Genomic DNA, 25,784 nt, shown 5'->3' with positions numbered 1-25,784 from the left:
TTATCAGTTTCTTGCTGGTACATATTACCATTTTTTGTACAACAAAGGAATTCTTCTTACACACACTATATAGAAATATAGGTACAGTTATAGTATTTCCATGCAGCCTTCACCATGGAGTGTATCCTTAATAATAATGAAAATATTCTGTTGACACTTTCATTATTATGTAGCAGGAAAACTGAAGCAATATGGAATCATTTTATAGTAGTTGATGTCCATTAAAACGTTCTAATAAAGCTGATGTAGTAAATGCCTTTCCTATAAAGTTAGTGCAGGACAATATTCAACTGACACTATTTGGGAATTACAATTTCTTTATAACTGTGACGTAATTTAATGCAAATTTAATGCTCTAAAATAATTATTCTGATGTCAGATCAATTGATTGTTATTTTTAAGTATAGTATTCTATAAAGTCTGCCATCTTATAAATATATAAAAGAATAAATTATCAGCTATGCACTATACAAGTATATAATTTCATGAAATGTCTTCTTGTGATATCCATAAATCATGAAAAGAGCTAGTGACATTTCCATCATAAATCCATGATGAAATTCCCTTTCAATTTATGGTATATTTATTATTTTTTATATTTTTAAATATAAGTTCAGAACTCTTTGTGCAAACAACTTGGGAGCCCTATCCATATTGGTATGAGACTATCTCCATTTCATTAGAAATTGACAAACCTTGTTTAAAATAAAATTGATTTACGCACATAAGAACAAGGGAATTCAGAATTAAGACTGAAGCTGTGGTCTAAGAATATGTATGTTACAAAATGCTGGGCCCCAAAAGAGGTTGAGGGGCCATTGCAAGGTCTTGGGAGGAGAAAAGGGAAGTCTGACAGAACCACAAACTCTCTTTTTGAGTCACCCAGGTGAATGCACTGGCTCAAAGATTAGATGTCAGCTCCAATTTTTCTGCCACTGCCAAAAGCTATTTGTAATTTTTAGTTCAAATATTTGGCCACTGATTTGGAGTCTTAACTGAGTCATGTAATTTTTAATATATATATATATATTGTGCTTTAATATAGTATTAATTATTAAAACAACTGAAAGGAGGAAAGAGACACCACTTGTGGAGGAGTATGGGAATTGACAAGATAGCTAAGAGTGTAACAAGGCACTGGGCTTTGGGGTATACACCCAGTGGGCCTGTTTTGGCTTTTGGGTCCTTTTGGTGGGAAATGTAGTCACCAAACAGACAAGGGGTTATCTGACCAGTTGTTATGTGACTGACTGCAGAAGCCTATATAAAGAAAGGCCTGGCTCAGCATTAGGAAGATGAGGTAAGATTCTGAGGGAAGTCTCTGCATGTGGACCTGTCAGGAGACCTTGGAAATGGCCAAAAAGAGCTATCTAGGAGTAAAGATGTGTCCTAGCCCTTACCAGTTTACAGAAAGTGAGAAAGGTAGGATTGCCAAGTGTCCAGTTTTTGACCGGAATGCCCAGTCGAAAAGGGACCCTGGCGGCTCCGGTCAGTACTGCCGACCGGGCTGTTAAAAGTCCAGTCAGTGACGCAGCAGGGGCCCGGGACTAAGGCAGACTCCCTGCCTGCCCTGGTTCCATGCAGCTCCCAGAAGCAGCCGCCAGGTCCCTGCAGCCCATAGGCGCATGGGCAGCCAGGGAGGCTCCGCATGCTGCCCCGCTCTGAGTACCGACTCCGCAGGTCGCATTGGGTGGGAACCACGACCAATGGGAACTGTGGGGGTGGTGCCTGCAGGCCCAAGGGCAGCGTGTGGAGCAGCCCATGCACCTAGTGGCCGCCAGAACCTGGCAGATGCTTCCTGGGAGCTGCGGTAAGCGCCTCTGGGACCCGCACCCCATCCCCCTGCCTGAGCCCAGAGCCCCTCCTGCACCCCAGAGCCCAAACCCCCAGCCAGAGCCCGCACCCCCTCCTGCACTCTGAACTCCTTGGCCCCAGCCCAGAGCCCCCTCCTACACCCCACACCCCCAGCCGGAGCCTGCACCCCCTCCCGAACTCCGGAGCCCTCTCCTGCACCCTGAATCCCTCAGCCCTGCCCCAGCCCAGAGCCCTCTCCTGCACCCTGAACCTCTCATTTCTGGCTCACCCAGAGCCTGCACCCCCAGCCCAGAGTTTCTACCCCCTGCACCCCAGCCCTCACCTGCACCCCAACCTCCTCATCCCCAGCCCCACCCCAGAGCCTACACCCTGAGCAGGAGCTCTCACCCCCCTCCTGCACCCCAATCCCCTGCCCCAGCCCGGTGAAAGTGAGTGAGGGTGGGGGAGAGCGAGTGACAGACGGAGGGAGGGAGCAGGGGGTGGGGCCTCGGAGAAGGGGCGGGGCAAGGGTGTTCGGTTTTGTGCAATTAGAAAGTTGACAACCCTAGAAATAGGCCTTTGTTGCCTGGTGTCCTGCGGTACGTTGACTCTTTTTACATAATATTTTTGTTAATAAAACTAGCTTTGAGGAAAGGGACATGGGGACTGGACTTGAGAATTCAGGCTTTATTTTGACTAACCTGGTTGGTGAATCTGCCCACTGGTTTACAGATACACTCCTCTTTAGAATCTCTTTGCTTTCAAATATCCCTCTCCTCACTTGCCAACCTTTGTTTCTAGGCACTTATTTTTTCCTCTACTTCCCTTCCCCCTCCCCCCAATTTATGTGTCTGGCATTCTCAGCAGCAGAGGTTTATAATCACAGTTTGAACTTTTGTTCCAATGCTTTTTTGGTGCCCGTGGAAAAAGAATCATGTAACTAACTAGGCTCATGTAGTGCCAGTCAGTTTAACATTATTGCTGCCAGCATTAAAGAATATTATAGTGCAGAAGCGCAAACTATGATCATGCAGTGTGTTCAGTCTGTGGGCTTCTCCCGCTGGGTGTTTAAAAAGAAATGTGGGAGGGTGCATGAAAACACAAGACTCCCGTAGTCCTGTGTCCAGTTTCACTCCTTTATGCAGCACAATCTCTTTAAAAATGAGACACAATAAATATTTTTTCAGGTTTCTTTGCAAACTGTGTGTGGACATGTGTTTACCCCTTCCGCCCCCATGCTATTTTTAAAACTGTTTTAGCAAAATATAAGCAAGTGTGTTTGGAATTCTCTAGCTACAGTCCCATACATTCTTATACACACATTCAGATGTAAAATGAAAGATATCACCTGGGTCAGACTACATGTAACACTATGCTTCATTGGAGAAGAGTAGCAGCCGAGCATTCCCATGAAAAATAGACTGATGCCTATGGCAGCATCCTTGAATGCCACAAACAGCACAGTGGGGCTGTCATGGCACATCAGCCTTTATCCACTACACAATCTGTGTCAGTACAGTGAAGCAAAACAGCAGTATATGCGTTTAGTTAACTTCTCCCAAGTCTTCAACTGACAGATGGATGAACAGTTCCTATGAAGTTGGGTTGGAGTCTCATCTGTTTACTTATGGGCTTCTCTGACTCCATGAATTTATTATTAATGTATCAAATTATGCTGCCTATCCCAGAGGTCAGCTCATCATTTATGTCTTCCATGTAGACTGAAATAAATCTTACTGTTGTGACAGGCCACTCTCTGTTCCTTGATTCTGCTAACACGGTGCATAGCACTTCCTTTGATCCAGTGATTTTTAATTTATTTTTGCCCCTTACAAAATTGCAGGATACTTTGAAAATAAATCTCCAGGAAATGTCATGTGTGAAGCTCATTGCATGTTGGATTAAGGGGGGAGGGAGGAGAAGGGAACTAATTAAAAAGGGAAGATAAATATATGCTTGGATATTTAAATCAAAACAAGTTGTTAAGTTGAGAGACTTTTTAAAAATAAAATCTTTCTTACATTCATTCTGCACTCCCCCCTTCCCACCAATCTTTCAAAACATTCATACTCAACTCCAGGCGAGCTGCTGATGGTTAAAAAGAACCATATGCACAAGGGGGTGTGAAAATCTTGTAAACTGAAAATGGGAGATAACTAAGTACTCAGACCTAGTACTGATGTGATTACTAGTTATTATGAATCATACTTCAGGTAATGGGCCCTAAAGAGACTCTTCAAACCTTATTATACCGGGGATGGGGAGACATTCCTTCACTGATTACATTGATATAAGAAACTTTGGTCATTCTAGCTTAGTTCAGATCAAAGCTTTGAAAAACTTTTTATTTGAAAGATTGAAGCAGGCAGTTCTCCCTCTACTGCAGCATTAACATTGTTGTCGTGGAAAGCGGTGGTGATGGTTGAACTGCTGTTTTTTAATTAAGATTTTTAGTTTTTAAAACAACAAAGTTAGAAGAGGGGTGACTGACACCAAAGTTTCCAAGCATTTCTATCTTTTAGTAGATGCCAGGAGGAGCAATATAACATGTACTTAATTATATGATTATGGGCCTTTGATTTGGAAGGCTGGTTTTGAGGCAGTCTTCAAAATCCTTCTGCTGAAGTGTAGTCCTGGTCTTGAGACAGGTTTATTATTAAAGTTATTGAGGTTCACTAAAGACTGAGACTGTGATGTGGTTTGGTTTTTTCACTGTTCGCTTTGCAAGACCAAATTAATTTACCTTGCATGACGCATATGAAACCATGTTTGGGGTGCGGTCTCGACTGGGTGCATTCCCTGCATACCTGGATAAGAGTACACCCTTTGATGTGTTTGTGCCTTTTTTCTGCAGTAAAAGGAATACTAATATTTAGGGATTGCATTAACTGCAGTCATTGATGGGGTACATCATCACCCGATGTTCAGTTTACTCCTCCCTCTCTCTCTCTCTCTCTCTCTCTCTAGAATTCCTACTTTTAAAAAATTCTGATTTATTTGCAGTGCCTGGCCCTGTACCTGCAAAATCACTAAAAGGGACCCCATTTGAAGACAAGATCTTCCTGAACTGGAAAGAACCTTTGGATCCAAATGGCATCATTACGCAGTATGAGGTAATAGAACATCTAGGAAGCTTAGGGTGATATTAGGGGCTTTGTCTCATATACACCACCACCACCCCCCAAAAAAGTGTCCCAATTTTTCATGCATGCTATTTGGTCACCCTAAGGAGGTTGGAGAGGGGAGAAATAATTACTAATGATTTTATGTGCTTATGGTTTGCAGAAAGATTCTGTTCAATTAGCTGTTACTCTGTTTCACAGAGTAATAGAATTATTGAGGTGACTAGAGTTTGTCACAATGCATAATAGTATTGGTTGGCCTGGTCAAGAAGCATTGCTGTGTGGCTATCACAAATGATGGAATCCATGAGTAAGTGAAACACTAATTTTAAATCTTGTAATATTAATATACAGCCTTCCAAAGCCGTGATTTAGTGGAGACCTCAGGAATCTCATTTGTGGAAAGAGAAGGTTACACACACAAATGTGAAGAGGATTATTAATGGTGAAATTGACTTATCTAACTTTGGCTACCCTCCCTTCAAGGAAGCCAGCACGCAAATTCTAGAATGATTCTTTTTTATGACTAGATGTTTGAGCCCTTGAAAAAAACATAAACCCACAGGGAACTTGGATGCAGACACTTTCAAAATGTGCAGACTCTGAGGAAGAGTCTATCTTTCTGTCTTTCTTTTTCTTTTTCTTTTTAAGTGGAGGAGGGAGGAATCTTAATGTGTACTAATTTGTTAGTTCATTAAAACATAAAAATATTTGAATTTCTAGTGTGTGCAGGCTCTGAACTATGCTAATGGAGTTCTTGACTGTATCATTGCTGGGTTTGAATATCCTAGCATGATTTTAGACAGTATTTTAATGTGACTGTTGGAAGAGGTAGAGTACCGAAGGTATGCTCCCTGCTAACTTATAGGTATTAAGAATGTAGGGAGATAGAAGAGGGAAGAGTATGTATAGTGGTAAAGAAGAGTGAAACAGATTGTATTTTAATACCTATCACTAAAATAACATTCAGCAAATACCATATTCTCAAGATGTCTACAGTCAGGTATCTGCATGCCATCTATCTCCTTTACAAATAAGAAAATAGATAAAATTCTGCCCATGTCTGCCAAAAGCTCTAACATAATTTTTAAAACAATCATTTTAACAGGTCAGCTATAGCAGTATAAGGTCATTTGATCCTGCTGTCCTAGTGGCGGGACCCCCACAGACTGTGTCAAAGGTCTGGAACAGTACGCACCATGTGTTTTCACATCTGCACCCTGGTACTACCTACCAATTCTTTATACGTGCCAGCACAGTCAAAGGGTTTGGACCAGCAACAGCAATCAATGTAACAACCAACATCTCAGGTAACCGAAAAAACAAAAGGCAATGTTTTTGTACAGTATGTTTCTGAGACTTTAAAAATAAGGCGAAAAACAAATGACCATGCACTCCACCCATTTAAAGCGGTTCAACTTTACTGGGAATGTTTTGGGATATATTCTCTAAATACTGCTACAAGTCCAAGGGTATGCAGGTGCATTAAAAGAAAATTATGCACCTATAATTTTCAAATGTTTTCAATATTTTAATTTTAAATATTGTGTTTTTCATCCAGGAATTTCAGAGTGCTTTGCAAACATTAAGTAATTAAATCTCTCAGTGATTTACGAGTTAAGTATTACACTGGTTTTACAGATCAGGGAAGTGAGGTGCAGAGAAATTACCCACAGGTGACACAATAATTTAATGGCAGAACAGGGAAGCAGAATCAAGGAATACTGGTGCTAATTGTCTTAAAAATCTCAGTGTAATGAAAACTAGAGAACTACAGAATAAAAATATAAACAATTTGATAGGGAAATACTGGTAGATGTAATTCTGTTACCCTTTAGTATTGTTCTCAAAGAATAAGGCTGCGGTTCATAGAGCTGGCAACTAGTAAAATTAGTCTCAAGTCAACCTTAGAGATTTAGTTGATTATATGGCATGCTAAGTTTAGAACTTTACAGACAATAGAAAGATAAGTCAGTTGAAAACCTAAAACAATGCTAAGCAGGTTATTTCCCTCAACTCTCTGTTGGGATTGCGCATCCTCCTGTTCAGTCTGGGGAGTAGATCACCAGGACAACACCCCTTCCTGTGGTTGCATACTATCCTTTGTCTCTTTCTGCGTCTGCAGCCCCTCTCTCATTCCATGAGCTGCTGCTGCCTGTCATGACTTCACCCTCCGGCCAGGTCACTCGACGTGTTTTCCTTTCCCAGAGTACCAAAGTATTCCTTCAGCCATCCTAGGCAGTCTGCCCATTCACTGCCTTGTAGTGCCACTCCTTCAGTGGCTGGCAGAGGAACCCGGGACCACCCTCTACTCCCAAGTTCCGGCTCAGGGATCCTGTAGCCAGCCGTCAAGGCCTATTCCCTTCTAGACCTTACTGCCTTCCCCAGAGCCTTGTCCTACATTCCTGGCTTTCCTGCTCTCTGGGTTTGCCAGACCAAACATACCTCCCTTCTCCCAGGGAGTGACTGCAGACTTTCTTGGCAGCCCCCTTCTGTTTCCCATTTCTTGTCTCCATAGTCCCAGCCCAGCTTGTTCCTCCTCAGCTGGGTGCCCTCACTCAGTCTGGGAATTACTTAGTCACCTAATTCCTCTTAGCTGTGGCCTGTTGGGTTAATTAGCCCACTTCTTAATTAACCCTTTCAGGGCAAGCATGGGGTGAACACATCATCACAGCCTCATTCTGCTATATTGATGTCTTGAAATGTTTCTAAAGCGGGGGGGGGGGGTCAAATTTTTCCAAATGTTACTTTAAATCTGCGTGAAGCCCTCCTCATGCACTGCCCTCATCACCCTGTTTCCAAACACACACAAACGAGAGTGGGTAGAGGCAGTTAAAAGCAGAGCTCCTTAATTATGTACCCTGTTACAGTTTAGAGGCTAGAATAGTCAGGATGGGGTTAAACTAATAGCAAAAGGGGAAGGTAAAAAGAGAGAGATTTGATTTTGTGCAGTGTTGATGATGTTGAGAACAAAATTAATCAAGAAACCAAAGGACATAAAGAGAAGAAATTCTTAAATTGCCTATACACTAGTGCTAGGAGCCTGGCTAACAAACAAGAAGAATTGGAATGGCTCATTTATGAGCATAAATTCAGTCTAGTTGGTATTATTGAAACCTGGTGGGTTGATTTGCACAACTGGAATGTTAAAATCAATGGCTATAACCTATTTAGGAAGAATTGAGTGGGCAAAAGGGGAAGGAGAGTGGCGCTCTGCCAAAAATGCCATTGTCTGTTTCAGAGTCACTGATAAGTCAGAAGAAAATGATCTTGAATGCTTATGGATCAATGTCTTAACAGATAAAGCAGAAGATGGGGGCACTAGTCAGTGTCCACTACAGACCTCCTTACGCATCTATCTATAATCTGTAGGGAGAAAAAATTGTGTGATCATGGGGGACTTCAATTGGAGTGACATATGCTGGAGGTCTCATGCTGCCAGTACTAAAATATCCTTGGATTTCTAAATATTATAGATGACAATTTTGTAACGCAAAAAGTGTTGCAGCCAACATGGGGGAATTCTATATTAGACCTTGTCTGAGCAGGTAAAGAGAAACTGATCATAGAACTAAAAGTTAATGGTAGCCTAAGTAAATGTCATCATGATTTGATCACATTTATAATGTGTAAACAGAATACAGTCCAGACCAATAATATATATACTTGGTACTTTAATACGGCCATTTCACAAAGCTGAAAACAATTATGAGCCAAATCAGTGGCTGATATAGGACTCAATTTATAATGAAATAAAGGAGGGTAATGTAACTAATGCAAACAAACATAGGTTTCTGGAAAACAGATCCTATCAAACTAACTTGATATCTTTTTTTCCTGAGATTACAAGTGTGGTTGATAAACGTAATAGCGTTGACTCAATATACTTGGACTTGTGTGAGGCATGTGACTTGGTACCACACGACATTTTGATTAAACAACTAGAACAATATAAAATTAACATTGCACACATTAAAAACTGGCTGAGGTATCTCAAAATGTAATTCTAAACAGGGAATTGTAATCAAGCAGGTTTGTTCCCAGTGGGGAACCCACAGGGATCAGTTCGTGCTTTTTTATCAATGACCTGGAAGAAAACAAACAAAAAAATCACCCCTAATAAAGTTTGCAGATGACACAAAAATTGGGGGATTGGTAAATAATGAAAAGGACAGATCACTCATCCAGAGCAATCCAGATGGCTTGGTAAACTGGGCTCAAGCAAACAATATGATTTTAATATGGCTAAATGTAAATGTATACATATGGGAACAAAGAATGTAGGTCATACTTAAAGGCTGAGGGAATCTACCCAGGGAAGCAGTGACTCTGAAAAAGATTTGGGAGTTGTGGTGGATAATCAACTGAACATGAGCTCCCAGTGTGATGCTGTGGCTGAAAAAGCCGATGTGATCCTGGGATGAATAAATGGGAACATCGAGTAGGAGTAAAGAGGTTATTTGACCTCTGTATTTGGCACTGGTGCGACCTCTGCTGGAATATTTTGTCTAGTTCTGGTGCCCACAATTTAAGAAGGATGTTGATAAATTGCAGAGGATTCAGAGAAGAGCCAGGAGACTGATTAAAGGATTAGGAAATAAGGCTTACGGTGACTTTATTATAGTCTTATAAATATCTACACGGGGAACAAATATTTAGCAATGGGCTCTTGAATCTGGCAAAAAAAGGTATGACATGATCCAATTGTTGGAAGTTAAAGCTAGACAAATTCAGACTGGAAATAAGGTGTGAATTTTTAATGGTGAGAGTAATTAATCAATGGAACAATTTACGCAGGATGGTGATGGATTTTCCACCACTGACAATGTTTACATGTAGCTTCATTTCAATTTTGAGCACTTTAATGGGCCCTGCAACCAGCTATTATCTTTTTATTTTCTAGTGAAGTATAATTCCCTTAGGAATGAACTTCCTTATTCGCCAGCTTCTGCTAATGCAGTATAAGTTCTGAGAATTAAATAAAGAATACATTTTTATTTCTTTTTAAAGTGGAGTAATTTGTCTGCTGTCCTCATTTCTCATACAACTCATCCATCCTTTTCTGTCCTCCTTCCCTTGCATTCCATTTCCCCACTTAGCCCTCCGTTTTCTTTCTTCCCACCCCCACCAACCTCCCAAATGGTCTGCCTGTAAGTTTTATTTTCACTTAAAAGTTTGAATTGAGAGTCTTAATCCAATTCAATGCAATGAAGTTAAGTCACTCCAGCCACTTTTCTAGTGTTGCTGAGTGCTTGGCTGGAAAAGGGAGGCAGACATTTCCCTTTAAAATGCCTCCTCAAAGAATACTCACAGGTGATACTTCAAAGGGAAACTACTGCCTCCCCTCCTTGCCCAGTGTGATCCTCGACAGTGCTACAGAAGTGGCAGAGCAGCTTTTAGCTTCACTAGGCTGATTTAGAAGCTGTATTTTATCACTCTCCCCAATCTAGTAGTGTACGTCTATTCTTCCGTGAAAGTAAACATGAAACTTGAAAGGATCCTAAAATAGTGGGGGCCAGAGTGAGAGATTATGGTGGCTGCTGGGGGCGGGGGTCTGAAGACAGGTGATTAAAAAGGTGGAAAGAGGAGGCTAAAGAGAGATTTACAGACTTTTTGTTCCTTTTTCGCAAAAGCCTGTAAACAACAACAAAAAAAGTACAAATGGAGGAAGAATACATATGTAGTCACCTTCTCCCATCATTTCCACCCCTTGTCTAACCTAATGGGATATGGGGATATTTACGGGGTTTTTTTTAACCGCTGGTGGGGTTCCAGATATGCAACAGTGGGTGCCTGGCTTCAAAATCATCAAAAAGACTCTAGCAGCCTGTGAAAATGTGACTTTGTGCAATTGTTGTGCAATTACAGAATCTAATGAAAATTCATAATGCTTTAGCTAATTTGATTCTTGGTGCTTCTTTTTTTCCTTAACATTAATCAGCTCCTACTTTACCGGACTATGAAGGAGTTGACGCATCTCTCAATGAAACTGCCACTACCATAACTGTACTGTTGAGACCAGCTCAAGCCAAAGGTGCTCCTATCAGGTATTTATTTAGAAACCAAACAAAGAGTTTCTGTAGTAGATTGCATGTTGCCTAGCAGCTAATAAAGCAATTCATTCCTAAGTGATATTCATTTGACGTTTATGTCAGGAGGTTTGTTTTTCTTGGTTAGACAAAGACTACAAATAGACGTATAGTTAATAAGAGTAAATTCTTCAGGGGGTTTTAGATACTCATTACCTGAATCATCAGCCTATCTGTTCTGTTTCAATTAGCCCACCCCCCCAGTTCAGAACCATTTCATTTCACTTCCTCTCTTGGTATCTGTGGAATACGAGGTTTGAAAGTATTTGTCAGAAAGCAAATTTGAAGATAGCACTACCTCTCCAGTATTTTAAATCAGCTATAATATAATTCATTTCATAGCTATGATTGGAAAATTGGAAGCTTGGAGGAAATAGGAGAATAATAGTGGTGAATATAAATTATTTGACTTTTTTTTTTCCCCCTTCCAGAAGTGCTTATTAGAAATCAACTTATAGCTATTAAATTTTATGTGGGGTGTCCCTTAATCATATTAAAATATTTCAGGTTATATTAACTTTGAGAGACCTTTTCCTATGTCCTCCCAGTTGAAAGATAATTTAATTCTGTTTGCAAAGATTAATCTACATCCTGTTTTAATTTCTCATTGTTAGTGGGAAATCCATGTTTGGTTTCTATTCGACAAAGACTTTTTTTTACCAATATTTTTGCTTGAATAGGACAGTACTTCGTCTGCATTAAGGTACAGAAAATGAGCTGTTTGTAAACAACAGTTTTATTCAGAGTAAAGCAGTCTTAAGAGTAGCTTGGTACTGTAGGATGAGTAGCTTAGAATATATTTGTGTTTAGATGTTCACATCTGTAGGATTGGTCACCATTTCAGTCTTTCAGATGCATAGTTGTACAGATAAACCAAATATGGACTAACCAGATTTCACTACTTATCACAGAGATGGAGAGTTTGTAATTCTAGAGCCTTGCTGTTGGTGTTGTTAATTTGATTATTGGCACAGGAGATAACTACTCAGATTCATTTCCTTTTTAGGATATTATATCCATAAATAAAACCATAAACCAGGGATAGTCAATAACTTTTTGTCAAGGTCCAAATTTCTTGGTCAAGGTCCAGACTCCAGAGAAAATAATTTAAAAAATAACAATAATGATGATGATGATAATAAGTAAATAAAAAGATTTGGGATCCATTCAAAAACATTTGGCAGTCTGGATTTGGCCCACAGTCCACCTGTTGACTGCCCTCCTATAAACCATTGAAACTTCTGGATAGCAACATGGTGTTCTTCAAGTGGTGGTCCCTATGTGTAGTCTACTGTGGGTATGCATGCGCTCCATGAGCCTGATGCTGGAGAATTCTTGCAAGCAACGTCTATTGTTCTGCACCTGCTCCCCTGCTCTCTTCTTGCTCTGCATTGAGAGTAGAAGGGTTGGCAAAGTATAGCTAGTGGCTAGTTAGATTCCCCACCCCAAGGAACTCCCGCCTGTCCCCGCTAATTCTTGGTCAGTGATGACCCCTGGCACTGCCTGTGCTGACTCGGGGAAGTATATATGTTTACCAGGTGCAGTATTTATCACCCCTTCCCTAGCTGTATCCAGCATGTGTTGTAATTCCAGCTTAAAAAGCATCTCATGGAAAAGGCTGAGGCTCCAGTCAGACCCAGGCTGGGGGAGACCCCTGTTACATTGTACAGAGTCATCAAGGAACGCGCCTCCCTAACATGAGGCCTGACGTAGGAGCAAGGGAGATTACACCAACAGGCCCTCCATCAAAGTTTCCTCAAGAAAGCAGGGAATGCGTTCAGAAGCACAAGAGCAGATTCTTCCTCTAAGTCCATTCGGAAGAGGACTGATCCCTCTGCCATCCTGTTCAAGTCTGGCAAGTCTTCACCCACAGCTCCCAAAGACTTCGAATATCCTAAGTCCCAGGGCCTCAATAAAAAGTCTCATAGCAGCAAAGTTTTGTATATACACACACGAGCCCTGAAGAGGAAATATAATAAACATCCCTACAAACCAAGGCCTATTCCTCAGCTATTTTAGCATCAGCAATCCTATAGAACCACCTTATAAATGACAGAGGGTGCAAAAGTCACAATACCCTGGACTTTCAATGTCAACCACATCAACCCAGCATCACCAATAGATACTTTTGACAAGATGCTCAGAAGTGGCAAACCATTATTGATGCCATTTCCACCGAAGCCTCACGTATCCTCTGGTGACCATCTAGCATTCTTTTCCCACAACTGGAGAGCAATAACAATGGACAAGTGGGTGGTGGACATCATACCTTCTTGCTATACTGTCAAGTTTTTCTCCGTACTTCCTTCCCCATCCCTCTTCATGGATCAATCTTCTGAGGAGATCCTTTTCTAGGAGAGCAGGAGCCTCATCACCGTCAAGGGAAAGGGTTATACTTGAAATATTTCCTAGTTTCCAAAAAGAAAGGAGAGTGGAGACCCATTCTTGACCTGCAACAACTCAACATTTTTATTCAAAAGCTAAAATTCCATATGGTTATGCTGGCATCATTAATACCATCTCTGGAAAAGGACACATGGTTCACAGCTCTCTATATGAAAGAGGTGTACTTTCATGTAACAATTCCCTCTACCCAAAGAAAATTCCTCAGGTTTATGGTGGGTCCCGACCACTATCAATATAGGGTTTTTCCATTCGGTCTGGCAACTGCACCTCTAGTCTTCACAAAAGTGTTCTAGTAGTAGCAGCACAGTTCAGACAGACTATTCACCATCTTCCCATATTTAGATGACCTGCTGCAGGGATGAAGTTGATGCTCTAAGCACGCCTGCCAGCCAGTCAGGAGGAACCAATGAAAATTTAAAGTGAAAAATGGAGTAGTGAACAGACAGTGAAAAACGGAGACAGTGAAATAAGAAGTGTGAAAGTGGGGATGTTGGGGAAAGGAAGTGTGTGTGTGTATGTATATAAATCATAAAGAATTACATTTGAAAAAATTATTCATGTTACAGGGAAAATGGTTTTCTAATAGTTTTGCAAACCCATGAACTAATTTAAGAGGTTCCTAGAACTGTGAACTCCAGTGGATCACCCATTCTGACTGAAGAAGCAACAAAGAGGTGAACAGTGGGGTTATATGATAAACAATGGGACTATATTTGGCAGCCCAGTTGACTCCCAACAAAAGAAAACTTCTAAGTTTACCACTTTTTACTTATATACTGAAATTATGCAGCTGTGGTATTTTTAAAGAAAAAAGTGTATAGTGTAGCAGGGAAGTCCAGAAACAAATAAAAAGGTAAATCAAATTAACAAACTCGCCATTGGTCAGACTGTGACATCCATCACTAGTGTTTCAGGATTTTTTTTCCTCACAGCTTCATCAGTCACATACCATCTTTATACCATGGTGACCCATGAAGATGATGCAGATGACATGTTTAGAATATTGATAGTTGAAGATAACTATTGGCCTGGTAAGGTATTGTATTGTGGTCTATTTTCCCCCCACGAGTTTTTGAAATGTAGCTTCTAAGGGAAGGCCAATAAAATAGATCCTTCGCCCTAGCAGGAAAGGTGTGTCCTTTCCTCAAAATAGCTGATGCAAAGGTCTGTCCATTACAAAGTTACTACCTGTACTTCCATACCCAGCACTACAACAAGATCAAAGAGTGGCCAGCTACATGTGTTTAACTGGAAGCACTTGGGACAAGCCACTGAATGTCATAGTGACCATGAGATTGAATGCTTGACATGTTCATATGACTGTACATACATTAATTCTTGCAAGACTCAGGTGGAGGGGGAAGAAAAATAAGTGTGTGTCATCATCTCATTTTGCCGTTGGGGAAACTGAGGAGTTTGTTCCTTACCCAGGGCAACAGAGGGAGTCAGAGGAATAACTGTGGTTAAATTCAGACCTTCTTGACTTCCTGTTTTCTTTATTATTATTCTTCATTTGCCCCCATTTCCTGTTTATTTTGAATACATACTGCAAAACACAACACTCACTGTGGAACATAACAGCATTCTAGAATACAGCCTATGATAAAGTGGTTTCCAGAGACTTGCCACTAAGTCCCCCCTTACTGGTACTATGATGTAGTATAGTATTTTATACACCCTGGTCAGGAAAGCCTTTGCTGTGGTGAACTACAGAATAACAAACAGTCCCTTGCATATAACTTGCATATGTTGATCTATAATATATATGAAAGCATTAAACTTAAACAACATATGCAGCTGAACATTTGATTAAAAATGAGATAAGGGACAGAACGTTGAATCCTTTATGAAGATTATTATTGACATTAAAAAGGAAAAATACCATCCCTGAAATTATTCATATTGCAATCAGTTATATATCACCAACATCTTAATACAGAAGATAAATGTAATACACTGAAAAAAGGGAGGAGGTGTTGCCTTATATATTAAAAATGTATACACTTAGACTGAGGTTGAGATAGAAATAAGAGACAGACTTGTTGAAAGTCTCTGCGTAAGGATAAAAGGGGTAAAAAACAAGGGTGATGTCATGGTAGGGGTCTCCTACAGACCACCAAACCAGGAAGAAGAGGTGGATGAGGCTTTTTTTAAACAACTAACAAAATCATCCAAAGCACAGGACTTGGTGGTGATGGGGGACTTCAACGACCCAGACATCTCTTGGGAAAATAATGATCTAAAACTCAAAAAGGAGTCCTACAAAAAGTGGAAACTCCATCACATTACAAAGGATGAATATAACCAAATAACACAAGTATGTAGAGACAAAATCAGAAAGGCCAAGGCAAGGCACAAAACGAGATCAAACTAGCTAGGGACATAAAAGGAAACAAGAAAACATTCTACAAATACATAAGACATAAGAGGGAGACCAAGGACAGAGTAGGCCCATTACTCAATGAGGGGGGGAAAGACAATAACAGAAAATGTGGAAATGGCAGAGGTGCTTAATTACTTCTTTGTTTCGGTTTTCACCAAGAAGGTGGTGGCTATTGGACGTCTACCATAGTGAATGCCAGTGAAAATGTGGTAGGATCAGAATCTAAAATAGGGAAAGAACAAGTCAAAAATTACTTAGACAAGTTAGATGTCTTCAAATCATCAGGGCCTGATGAAATGCATCCTAGAATACTCAAGGAGCTGACTGAGGAGATATCTGAGCCATTAGCAATTATCTTTGAAAAGTCATGGAAGGCGGGAGACATTCCAGAAGACTGGAAAAGGGCAAATATAGTGCCCATCTATATAAAGGGAAATAAGGACAACCGGGGAATTACAGACCAGTCAGCTTAACTTCTGTACCCGGAAAGATAATGGAGCAAATAATTAAGCAATCAGTTTGCAAACCTAGAAGATAATAAAGTGATAAATAACAGTCAGCATAGATTTGTCAAGAACAAATCATGTCAAACCAACTTGATAGCTTTCTTTGACAGGGTAACAAGCCTTGTAGATAGGGGAGAAGTGGTAGATGTGGTATATCTTGACTTTAGTAAGGCTTTTAATACTGTTTCGCATGACCTTCTCATAAACAAACTAGGGAAATGCAACCTAGATGGAGCTACTATAAGGTGGGTGCATAACTGGTTGGAAAATCGTTCCCAGATAGTAATCATCAGTGGTTCACAGTCATGCTGGAAGGTCATAACGAGTGGGGTCCCACAGGGATCGGTTCTGGGTCCAGTTCTGTTCAATATCTTCATCAATGATTTAGATAATGGCAGAGAGAGTACACTTATAAAGTTTGCGGACAGTACCAAGCTGGGAGGGGTTGAAAGTGCTTTGGAGGATAGGATTAAAATTCAAAATGATCTGGACAAACTGGAGAAATGGTCTGAAGTAAATAGGATGAAATTCAGTGAGGACAAATGCAAAGTACTCCACTTAGGAAGGAACAATTAGTTGCACACACACAAAATGGGAAATGACTGCCTAGGAAGGAGTACTGCGGAAAGGGCTCTGGGGGTCATAGTGGATCACAAGCTAAATATGAGTCAACAGTGTAACGCTGTTGCAAAAAAAGCAAACATCATTCTGGGATACATCAGCAGGAGCATTGTAAGCAAGACACGAAAAGTAATTCTTCCACTCTACTCCACGCTGATTAGGCCTCAACTGGAGTATTGTGTCCAGTTCTGGGTGCCATGTTTCAGGAAAGATGTGGACAAATTGGAGAAAGTCCAGAGAAGACCAACAAAAATGATTAAAGGTCTAGAAAACATGACTTATGAAGGAAGATTGAAAAAAATGGGTTTGTTTAGTCTAGAGAAGAGAAGACTGAGGGGAGACATAACAGTTTTCAAGTACATAAAAGGTTGTTACAAGGAGGAGGGAGAAAAATTGTTCTTCTTAACCTCTGAGGGTAGGATAAGAAGCAATGGGATTAAATTGCAACAAGGATGGTTTAGGTTGGACATTAGGAAAAACTTCCTAACTGTCAGAGTAGTTAAGCACTGGAATAAATTGCCTAGGGAGGTTGTGGAATCTCCATCATTGGGGATTTTTAAGAGCAGGTTGCACAAACACCTGTCAGGGATGGTCTAGATAATACTTAGTCTTGCCTTGAGTGCAGGGGACTGGACTAGATGACCTCTCGAGGTCCCTTCCAGCTCTATGATTTTATGTTAAATTGCATCAATACAGGCAAGATCAGCTGCCAGACTGCTGCACTGGGCAGCACAGTATGGGGAGGAAGTGAGCAGCCCTCAGTGGTGAAAGAACAGGTTAAGGACTATTTAGAAAGGCTGGATATGCACAAGTCCATGGGACCGGATGCAATGCATCCGAGGGTGCTGAGGGAGTTGGCTGATGTGATTGCAGAGCCATTGGCCGTTACCTTTGAAAACTCGTGGCGATCGGGGGAGGTCCCAGATGATTGGAAAAAGGCAAATATAAGTACCTACCTTTTAAAAAGGGAAGAAGGAGAATCTGGGGAGCTACAGACCAGTCAGCCTCACCTCAGTCCCCAGAAAAATCATGGAGCAGGTCCTCAAGGAATCCATTTCGAAGCACTTGGAGGAGTGGAAGGTGATCAAGAACAGTCCACATGGATTCACCAAAGGCAAGTCATGTCTGACCAACCTGATTGCCTTCTATGATGAGATAACTGGATCTGTGGATATGGGGAAAGCAGTGGATATGATATACCTTGACTTTAGCAAAACTTTTGATACGGTCTCCCACAGAGTCCTGCACTTAGGACGGAAGATTACCATGAACTGCTACAGGCTGGGGATCGACTGGCTATGAGTCATATCTCCTGGATATGAATCAGCAGTGTGCCCTTGTTGCCAAGAAGGCTAGCGGCATATTGGGCTGCATTAGTAGGAACATTGCCAGCAGATCGAGGGAAGTGATTATTTCCCTCTATTTGGCACTGGTGAGGCCACCTCTGGAGTATTGTGTCCAGTTTTTGGGTCCCCCACTACAGAAAGGATGTGGACGAATTGGAGAGAGTCCAGCGGAGGGCAACGAAAATTATTAGGGGGCTGGGGCACATGACTTATGAGGAGAGGCTGAGGGAAGTGGGCTTATTTAGTCTGCAGAAAAGAAGAGTGAGCGAAAGCTATCTTATGAAAGGAGACTCAAAGAGCTTGGCTTGTTTAGCCTAACCAAAAGAAGGCTGAGGGAAGATATGATTGCTCTCTATAAATATATCAGAGGGATAAATACCAGGGAGGGAGAGGAATTATTTAAGCTCAGTACCAATGTGGACACAAGAACAAATGGATATAAACTGGCCATCAGGAAGTTTAGACTTGAAATTAGACAAACGTTTCTAACCATCAGAGGAACTGCCTTCCAAGCGGAGCAGTGGGGGCAAAAGACATACCTGGCTTCAAGATTAAGCTTGATAAATTTATGGAGGGGATGGTATGATGGGATAGCCTAATTTTGACAATTAATTGATCTTTGACTATTAGCAGTAAATATGCCCGATGGGATGTTAGATGGGGTGGGATCTGAGTTATTACAGAGAATTCTCTGGGTGTCTGGCTGGTGAGACTTGCCCACATGCTCAGGGTTTTGCTGATCACCATATTTGGGGTCGGGAAGGAATTTTCCTCCAGGGGAGATTGGCAGAGGCCCTGTGGGTTTTTTGCCTTCCTCTGCAGCGTGGGGCACGGGTCACTTGCTGGAGGGTTCTCTGCACCGTGAAGTCTTTAAACCATGATTTGAAGACTTCAGTAGCTCAGACATAGGTTAGGGGGTTATTACAGGAGTGGGTGGGTGAGATTCTGTGGCCTGCGTTGTGCAGGAGGTCAGACTAGATGATCGTAATGATCCCTTCTGACCTTAAAGTCTATGACTCTTTGACTGAGGGGGGAATTGATAGCAGCCTTCAACTACCTGAAAGGGGGTTCCAAAGAGGATGGATCTAGGCTGTTCTCAGTGGTGGCAGATGACAGAACAAGGAGCAATGGCCTCAAATTGCAGTGAGGGAGGTTTAGGTTGGATATTAGGAAAAACTATTTCACTAGAAGGATGGTGAAGCACTGGAATGGGTTATTTAGGGAGGTGGTGGAATCTCTATACTTAGTGGTTTTTGAGGCCTGACTTGACAAAGCCCTGACTGGGATGATTTAGTTGGGGTTGGTCCTGCTTTGAGCAGAGGGTTGGACTAGATGACCTCCTGAGGTCTCTTCCAACCCTAATCTTTTATTATTTCAGTGAACTTTACTACCAGTTTTAGTGAAGCTTCACTCTGCTTACATTGACATTGATGTTCTGTTTCCACCATAAGCATATTTCACTGTCATAATGAGCATTACTAGGTAGATGTTAAAAGATGACTGCCCCTGCTGCACCCTACTTACGTGCTCTGACTGTGCAGGGTAAGAGCTAAACTCTAGGTTCCCAGCCTCAAAGAGGACAGTGCTGACTAGCTTATTGAGGAGTCTGCTGTTCATTTTTCTTACAAACCAGGCATCCATGGATGGTCCAGAAATAATTATATTTAATCACCTCTTTAATGTCCTCATTACTTCCAACCAATAGAGGCCCATTGTTTATAGTATACCTCCACTGATTCTGTAGTTATTTGCCTCTAAAAACACAGACAAAACTTCACTAAGATTAGGTTTTACTGTACTTCTGTCTCTGCCATAGCCCTCAGGAAACAGATGTTCCTTAATCCAACTCAAATCTACAGGTAGCTGTCAATCACTTCTTAAAACGCTACATGCTGTGGTAGTCACAGCTGTAATCATGACTATAATCATGTCTTGCTGGTCAATTGTTATCTCATAATCTCTAGTTTTCTTTATGGCCTCCAGAAGTTTTAAACCAACTGTAGACCAGAAATGCGAAAGGGGAGGGGACTGCATGATTCAGAATTCGTTACAAGACGTGTCGTTTTTCATCACCAAACTAGTGGCTCAGATCCAGTTAGTAGCAGTTAAAAGTGGTTACCTTTCAGTGGTCCATATTAAGTGATTTGTAGTCCCTTTCTGCAGGGCATCCTAAACACAGCCAATAAAACCGTGATATTACATCACACCTTCAAATTTTATGCCACATGTATTACAAATAATCTATTTCAGACACATGTTAGATATTTTTCAGGGATGTTTTTGTAATTGGAAATGTGTTTGTATCCCTCTGGCTGCTTTCATTACACCATGAGTCCAACAATATGGGCCACAGAGGGAAATAATAAGGCAGCAATTACAACTTAGGTTAGTAATGAGCCAGACTTCCAGTGGAACCTAGTAAGGGCCAAGGTTGTAACTTGACCTGTTTAGCACATATTAAAGGAATCATGTGCCTTGTCTACATTAGACCTTTAAAATGGGTTAGGTAGCACATGTTAAATCTGCGTCGAGATATGGCCCCAAGTATGGACAGTATTTATCCACACCTAGCTGAGGGTTGATTTTGGGCGGGGGGTTGAGGTCCACTGGCAGAGTGGCAGGCATTGAGCCCCTTAACTTGCTCCTTACTTACTTGTACGTACTGTGGCATTTTGGTTAATTAGGTCAGTTAGAGATAAGAAAAAGGGTCTCTATATGCCAAAGCTCAGCAGAAGAGCTACATTGCCCCCTTCTCTCAGGTCTCTCTCTCCGCTTATCTGCCCAGCTCTCATTGCCGACAATCTCAGAGCTTTTGGACACCAACAATCTACTCAGCACCATCTCTCTTTTTAGAACAGCTCAAATCCTGTTTAACCAGCACAGAGAGAGGGAGAATATTGTCCCTCATTACTTCCAAACTTCATTTCTTCTTCCTATTTATCTCTTTCTCTCATTTTCTTCTCCCTTTGTGTACTGGCTGCCAGCAAGATGAAGAGAATATGACTTGCATCCTACAGATTTCTTGAACTCCAGACACTGGCCCATGTAAGTGCCCTCTTAGGGTATGGGGCCTCACCTATATATTAATGAATATGCCAAAAAACTTAGTTGTGAAGCAGTTAGGGCTGCTGCTCAAACAACATGCTTGACTCAAACACTCAAAAGCAAGAACATGAAAAGTTAAGTCTCCTAACCATACATACCCTGTACTCTTCCACCCACTGGCCCACACTATGCTATTATTACAACCTCTTTACACCCCCAGACCAGACACTGCAATCTTATGGATCTTCTCCATACACCCCTTTACCAAACTCCTCTCCCTTAACAATATTATTTGTGGATGTTTGGTGTAGTGATGTGTGTTCTGGGATGGGATAGTTTTGGTAAAAGGGTGTGATATAAGGATGGCGTCTTAACGGTCCTGACTAGACTATTTAAATCTCCATATGCCTTTTGAGCTTTCAGTTTTGCATTCGGGCAACATTTCAAAAGGCTGTATGCACAAGCCTTTTAAAATTATTGACGAGAGGGATAAAAAAATCTGGAGTTGGAGAATGGAAATAACCAATTTTTTTCTTCATCTGCTAATTATGGCACATAAAACTCACTTTAGAGAAATAATGCTAGTTGTTTTTTTTTAACTATAAAAAATAATTACATAACCCCAAGCATCCCAACAGACCCTATGTACATGTTTCTGATCTTCCTTCTACAGTTTGTAGTTTTTAAGCTACAGTGGCCTGCAAAATCAGTTTTATAATACTCACTTTTGGGGGGTGGGGAGGAGGGGATTTTTAATTTACTAGAATTTGCAACTGATTTTCTGAAAAGTCAAGCCTGACTCAGATGACATGCTGCACATTTTGCGGTATATTTTGATCAAAAATATCAAAAGTATTGCCATGAATTAAATTGACACTGTTAAAGTTCAATTGGGTAATATGTATCTCTTCTACCTCACTCCTTCAGTCATATTTTTGACTAATAAAAAGAAAATATTCCTCTGAAAGTGAATAAACTCTTGACACCCTCACTCTAGAAGGACTGATATGAAACTATGTTAAAAACTCCACTTCTGAGCTGAATGACACAACAGTATATTCCAGGAGATAAGTTTCCTTGCAGTCACATGTGTGCTCATTGAGATGGAGGGAGGGATAGCTCAGTGGTTTGAGCATTGGCCTCTTAAACCCAGGGTTGTGAGTTCAGTCCTTGAGGGGGCCCACTTAGGGATCTGGGGCAAAATCAGTATTTGGTCCTGCTAGTGAAGGCAGGGGGCTGGACTCAATGACCTTTCAAGGTCCCTTCCAGTTCTAGGAGATAGGATATCTCCATTTATTTAATTTTAAAAAAAAGTCCTTCCACTCTCCCTGCTGGCTTTATTCATGTAAACTGGCAGGATATTGCAATTGACAAGTTTCCTGCTCTCCTGGCACTTCAGAGAGCAGAATACTTGTCAATTCCAGTCAGTTGGCAGCTCTCAAGAAAGGAGCTGCAGAGAATGTGAAGCAACAGAGTGACACTTCCAAAACTCTGGTCAGTTTCACTCCTCCTGTTTGGAAGGCTTTTAAGCAGAAATAAAACTGACAATCTTGTCAAGTTAATTCAACTGTTTCTGCTCTTGCCTACAATTGGATGAGCATTTTTCAAGCTCTGGGGTACAAGAAATCCTGCCCCCTCCCCCCTTTCCCATCGCTTTTTTTTTTTCCAGCATAAGAACTCACCTCTGTTCTTCCTTTTAAAAAATACATTCTGCTTCTGCAGAACATTAAATGCTGGTAATGAGTTGGTAACATACAGTGGTTATGTAGTTCCCCAACAGGGAAAGAAGATTTATAATTACCTGTTCTCTTTAGAGAAGGTGATTTTGAAAAGTGACCAAGCTTTGGACCATTTCAAGAAAGGTATTGGCAGGTTTGGGTTGAAGTTTTAATAGGCTGAATGCCATCTGCTTCAGCAATTTGTAACATTTTATCGTTGACAACTGCAGAAAAATGAGGCAGTCTATTTTGGTGGAGTGGACAGATTTCTGTCCATCTGTTCTTGTATTACAGCATGTCACTTGTATTTTAGATCTGCATAGCTCTGAGCCAAGATAGATGCCATAGCAAGGTCAAGAGGTGGAGAAGCCTGTCAGCACATTCAGTCTCTGATGATATGACAACTGCAAATTGGTGCTTCAGGCACAGCCTGGAGGCAGTCATTATGTTGGGCCTTGAAGCTGAGCTTTCTGTAATATCATTTCAAAGGAAAATGCTAACTTCAAATGCTTCAGAATATCAGACAAAGAGCTTAATCTATTACAATGTCTATGGTTAATGTCAGAGTCATTCAAGGGTTACTTAATAACAAAAAATTTCAGGGGTGAGGGATTTTTTGTTTTGTTTTGTTCCTTTTTGTCTTTAGAAAATATGTTGAAAGAAGCAGTATTGAAAGAGTAAGAAAAAATAAAATAATTGTATGTGTAAAATAAAATCAATGAATACCGTTTTTCTGCTCTAGGCTAGGGCTGAAAGTGGTTTATTTTAAAAAAAAATGCATAACAGTAGTGTAGCATTTGATGGCTGAGTTGCATAGCTTCAGCATAACTTTTGCAAGCTTTTGTTTCTCTTTTCCCATCCACTGTCTTTTTAAACTGACCACAGTGCCATTTGGCATTATGTTTTTGTGCAGTGTGAGATTTGAGAATCACAGATTACCTGATCATTTTTTCTCTCTTTAAAAAGTGCTTACCAGATTGTTGTTGAGGAGCTGCATCCACACCGAACAAAACGAGAAACAGGCACAATGGAGTGCTACCAAGTCCCAGTCACATACCAAAATGCTCTAAGCGGAAGCTCACCATATTACTTTGCTGCTGAATTGCCCCCTGGTAACCTTCCTGAACCAGCCCCTTTCACTGTCGGTGACAATAGAACATACCAGGGCTTTTGGAACCCACCGCTGGCTCCTCGGAAAGGCTACAATATCTATTTCCAAGCCATGAGCAGTGTTGAGAAAGTAAGTACCGACCATATTTTCCTGTTGGAAATAGCTCAGAAGGTATCTTTGGTGATGAATCTCAAAGTTCGATGTACTTTGTGTTGGTGATGGTGCTGTTTTAACCTTGCACTAGCTTCTATACTGTAACAGTATGGCTTTGAGCCATTCATATTTCACACTGCACCTGCTTCTTAGTAACTGTTACTAGCTGAGAATTTAATAAATCTCAGTAATAGTTTGAATGAAATAATTTCAGCTGTGTGATTCTGCCTCCTCCGTAAATAACATCCATTATTCTTCTCCTAACTCTCAATACTTACACACTTCAAAAGATTAGATTACTGCAGCATAAAGAGAACTTACTTTGCTCAGCAGGTTAATAAAATGATGAAAACTTTTCAGGATTCTGACACCAAACATCAACTAAAAAGTAAAAATCCACTGATTGTGAAGTAACCCCATGCCCATGGTATGTTTGTGAGCATCTTTATACACAACTCTGCTTTGAGTGCTTGACTACCGTGCAGTAGTTAAGGGCATGGCTTTGGATTGCTTTCATTGCCTCCTTCCTTTTTTCATTTTTGACACAGTTGTTGCGCACTGCTGCTGATTCTCTATGTATATTGAAAAGAACAAAATGACAGGAAGCTAAACTCTGAAGAGGGTTCCAGGTGTGAAAAACAACATGACTTTTCAAACCTCATGCTGTTGTCATTGAATGATTTTCTTTTGTAAACTGAAATATGGGTGTGGGGAACTGTGTTCAGCACAGTAACTTGAGGTATTTAAATATTCAATTTATGAATTACGTTTTAGATAAGTATAGTTCTATGGGAAATTGCTACATTCTGGGTATAGAGCCCCTATATCAGCTGTGCAGGGGGGTGAAGGGAAATTGCTGGGATACGCAGCTAGATTAAAGGCAAATGATCTTCACCAGATCCTTCTGAAAGAAATAGAAGCCATTTGTACCCTTCTATTTGGATTTCTGCTGTGGCTAATAATAAAGCAATCATGACTATTGACTAGATCTGCATTGAGCCTTTTGAATGAAGTCTCACCTATATCTATAATTATGAAAATTGCCCCTTCATCATATAAGGGTAGGAAAAAATGCAATATCTAATGAAATTGCACACTGGAGCTACTATGGAGCTGAAGGAATTTTCTGATGAGACAGACTTTTCTCTTGCTAGACTTAATCGAGGCAAACAACGGGAAAGAAAAGCTACCTGTCACACATTCATACACATTTCCCTCACCTTCTACATTAACCCACCTAACAGCTTTGTTGGCTTCCAACAACTAAACTAGGTTCTTGAGGAAATTGATATTTCGTACAGTATGTAGTGATTTAAAAATATAAACAGAACCAATACCAAAAAAAACCAAACCAGATCCATGTTTCAGTTTCTGTATTTTGACAGGTTATAACCAAAAAGTGAGAGAGAGACTTTTTTTTTTTTAATTGATCTTCAGTTTGAGAGAGGCTGTGTGTGTTTGTGAAATGGTCTTCTCTGGTATGATGTAAA

The 25,784-nt window shown here is 40.8% G+C and overlaps 1 protein-coding gene across 1 annotated transcript in view; it reads left to right on the top strand.

Moving 5' to 3' along the window:
* The window catches only part of PTPRK (protein tyrosine phosphatase receptor type K), a 585,126-nt gene that overhangs the window by 479,866 nt on the left and 79,476 nt on the right, over nucleotides 1-25,784 (top strand). The window contains exons 9-12 of the mRNA XM_065401786.1: nucleotides 4,798-4,907; nucleotides 6,025-6,226; nucleotides 10,858-10,963; nucleotides 23,997-24,270. Of these exons, the coding sequence (XP_065257858.1) occupies nucleotides 4,798-4,907; nucleotides 6,025-6,226; nucleotides 10,858-10,963; nucleotides 23,997-24,270 (692 nt within the window). The remainder of the gene's footprint in view (nucleotides 1-4,797; nucleotides 4,908-6,024; nucleotides 6,227-10,857; nucleotides 10,964-23,996; nucleotides 24,271-25,784) is intronic.

Source organism: Emys orbicularis, chromosome 3 (assembly GCF_028017835.1).
Source record: "Emys orbicularis isolate rEmyOrb1 chromosome 3, rEmyOrb1.hap1, whole genome shotgun sequence".
NCBI classification, from domain to species: domain Eukaryota; kingdom Metazoa; phylum Chordata; order Testudines; family Emydidae; genus Emys; species Emys orbicularis.
This window is presented reverse-complemented; position numbering and strand designations above follow the sequence as displayed.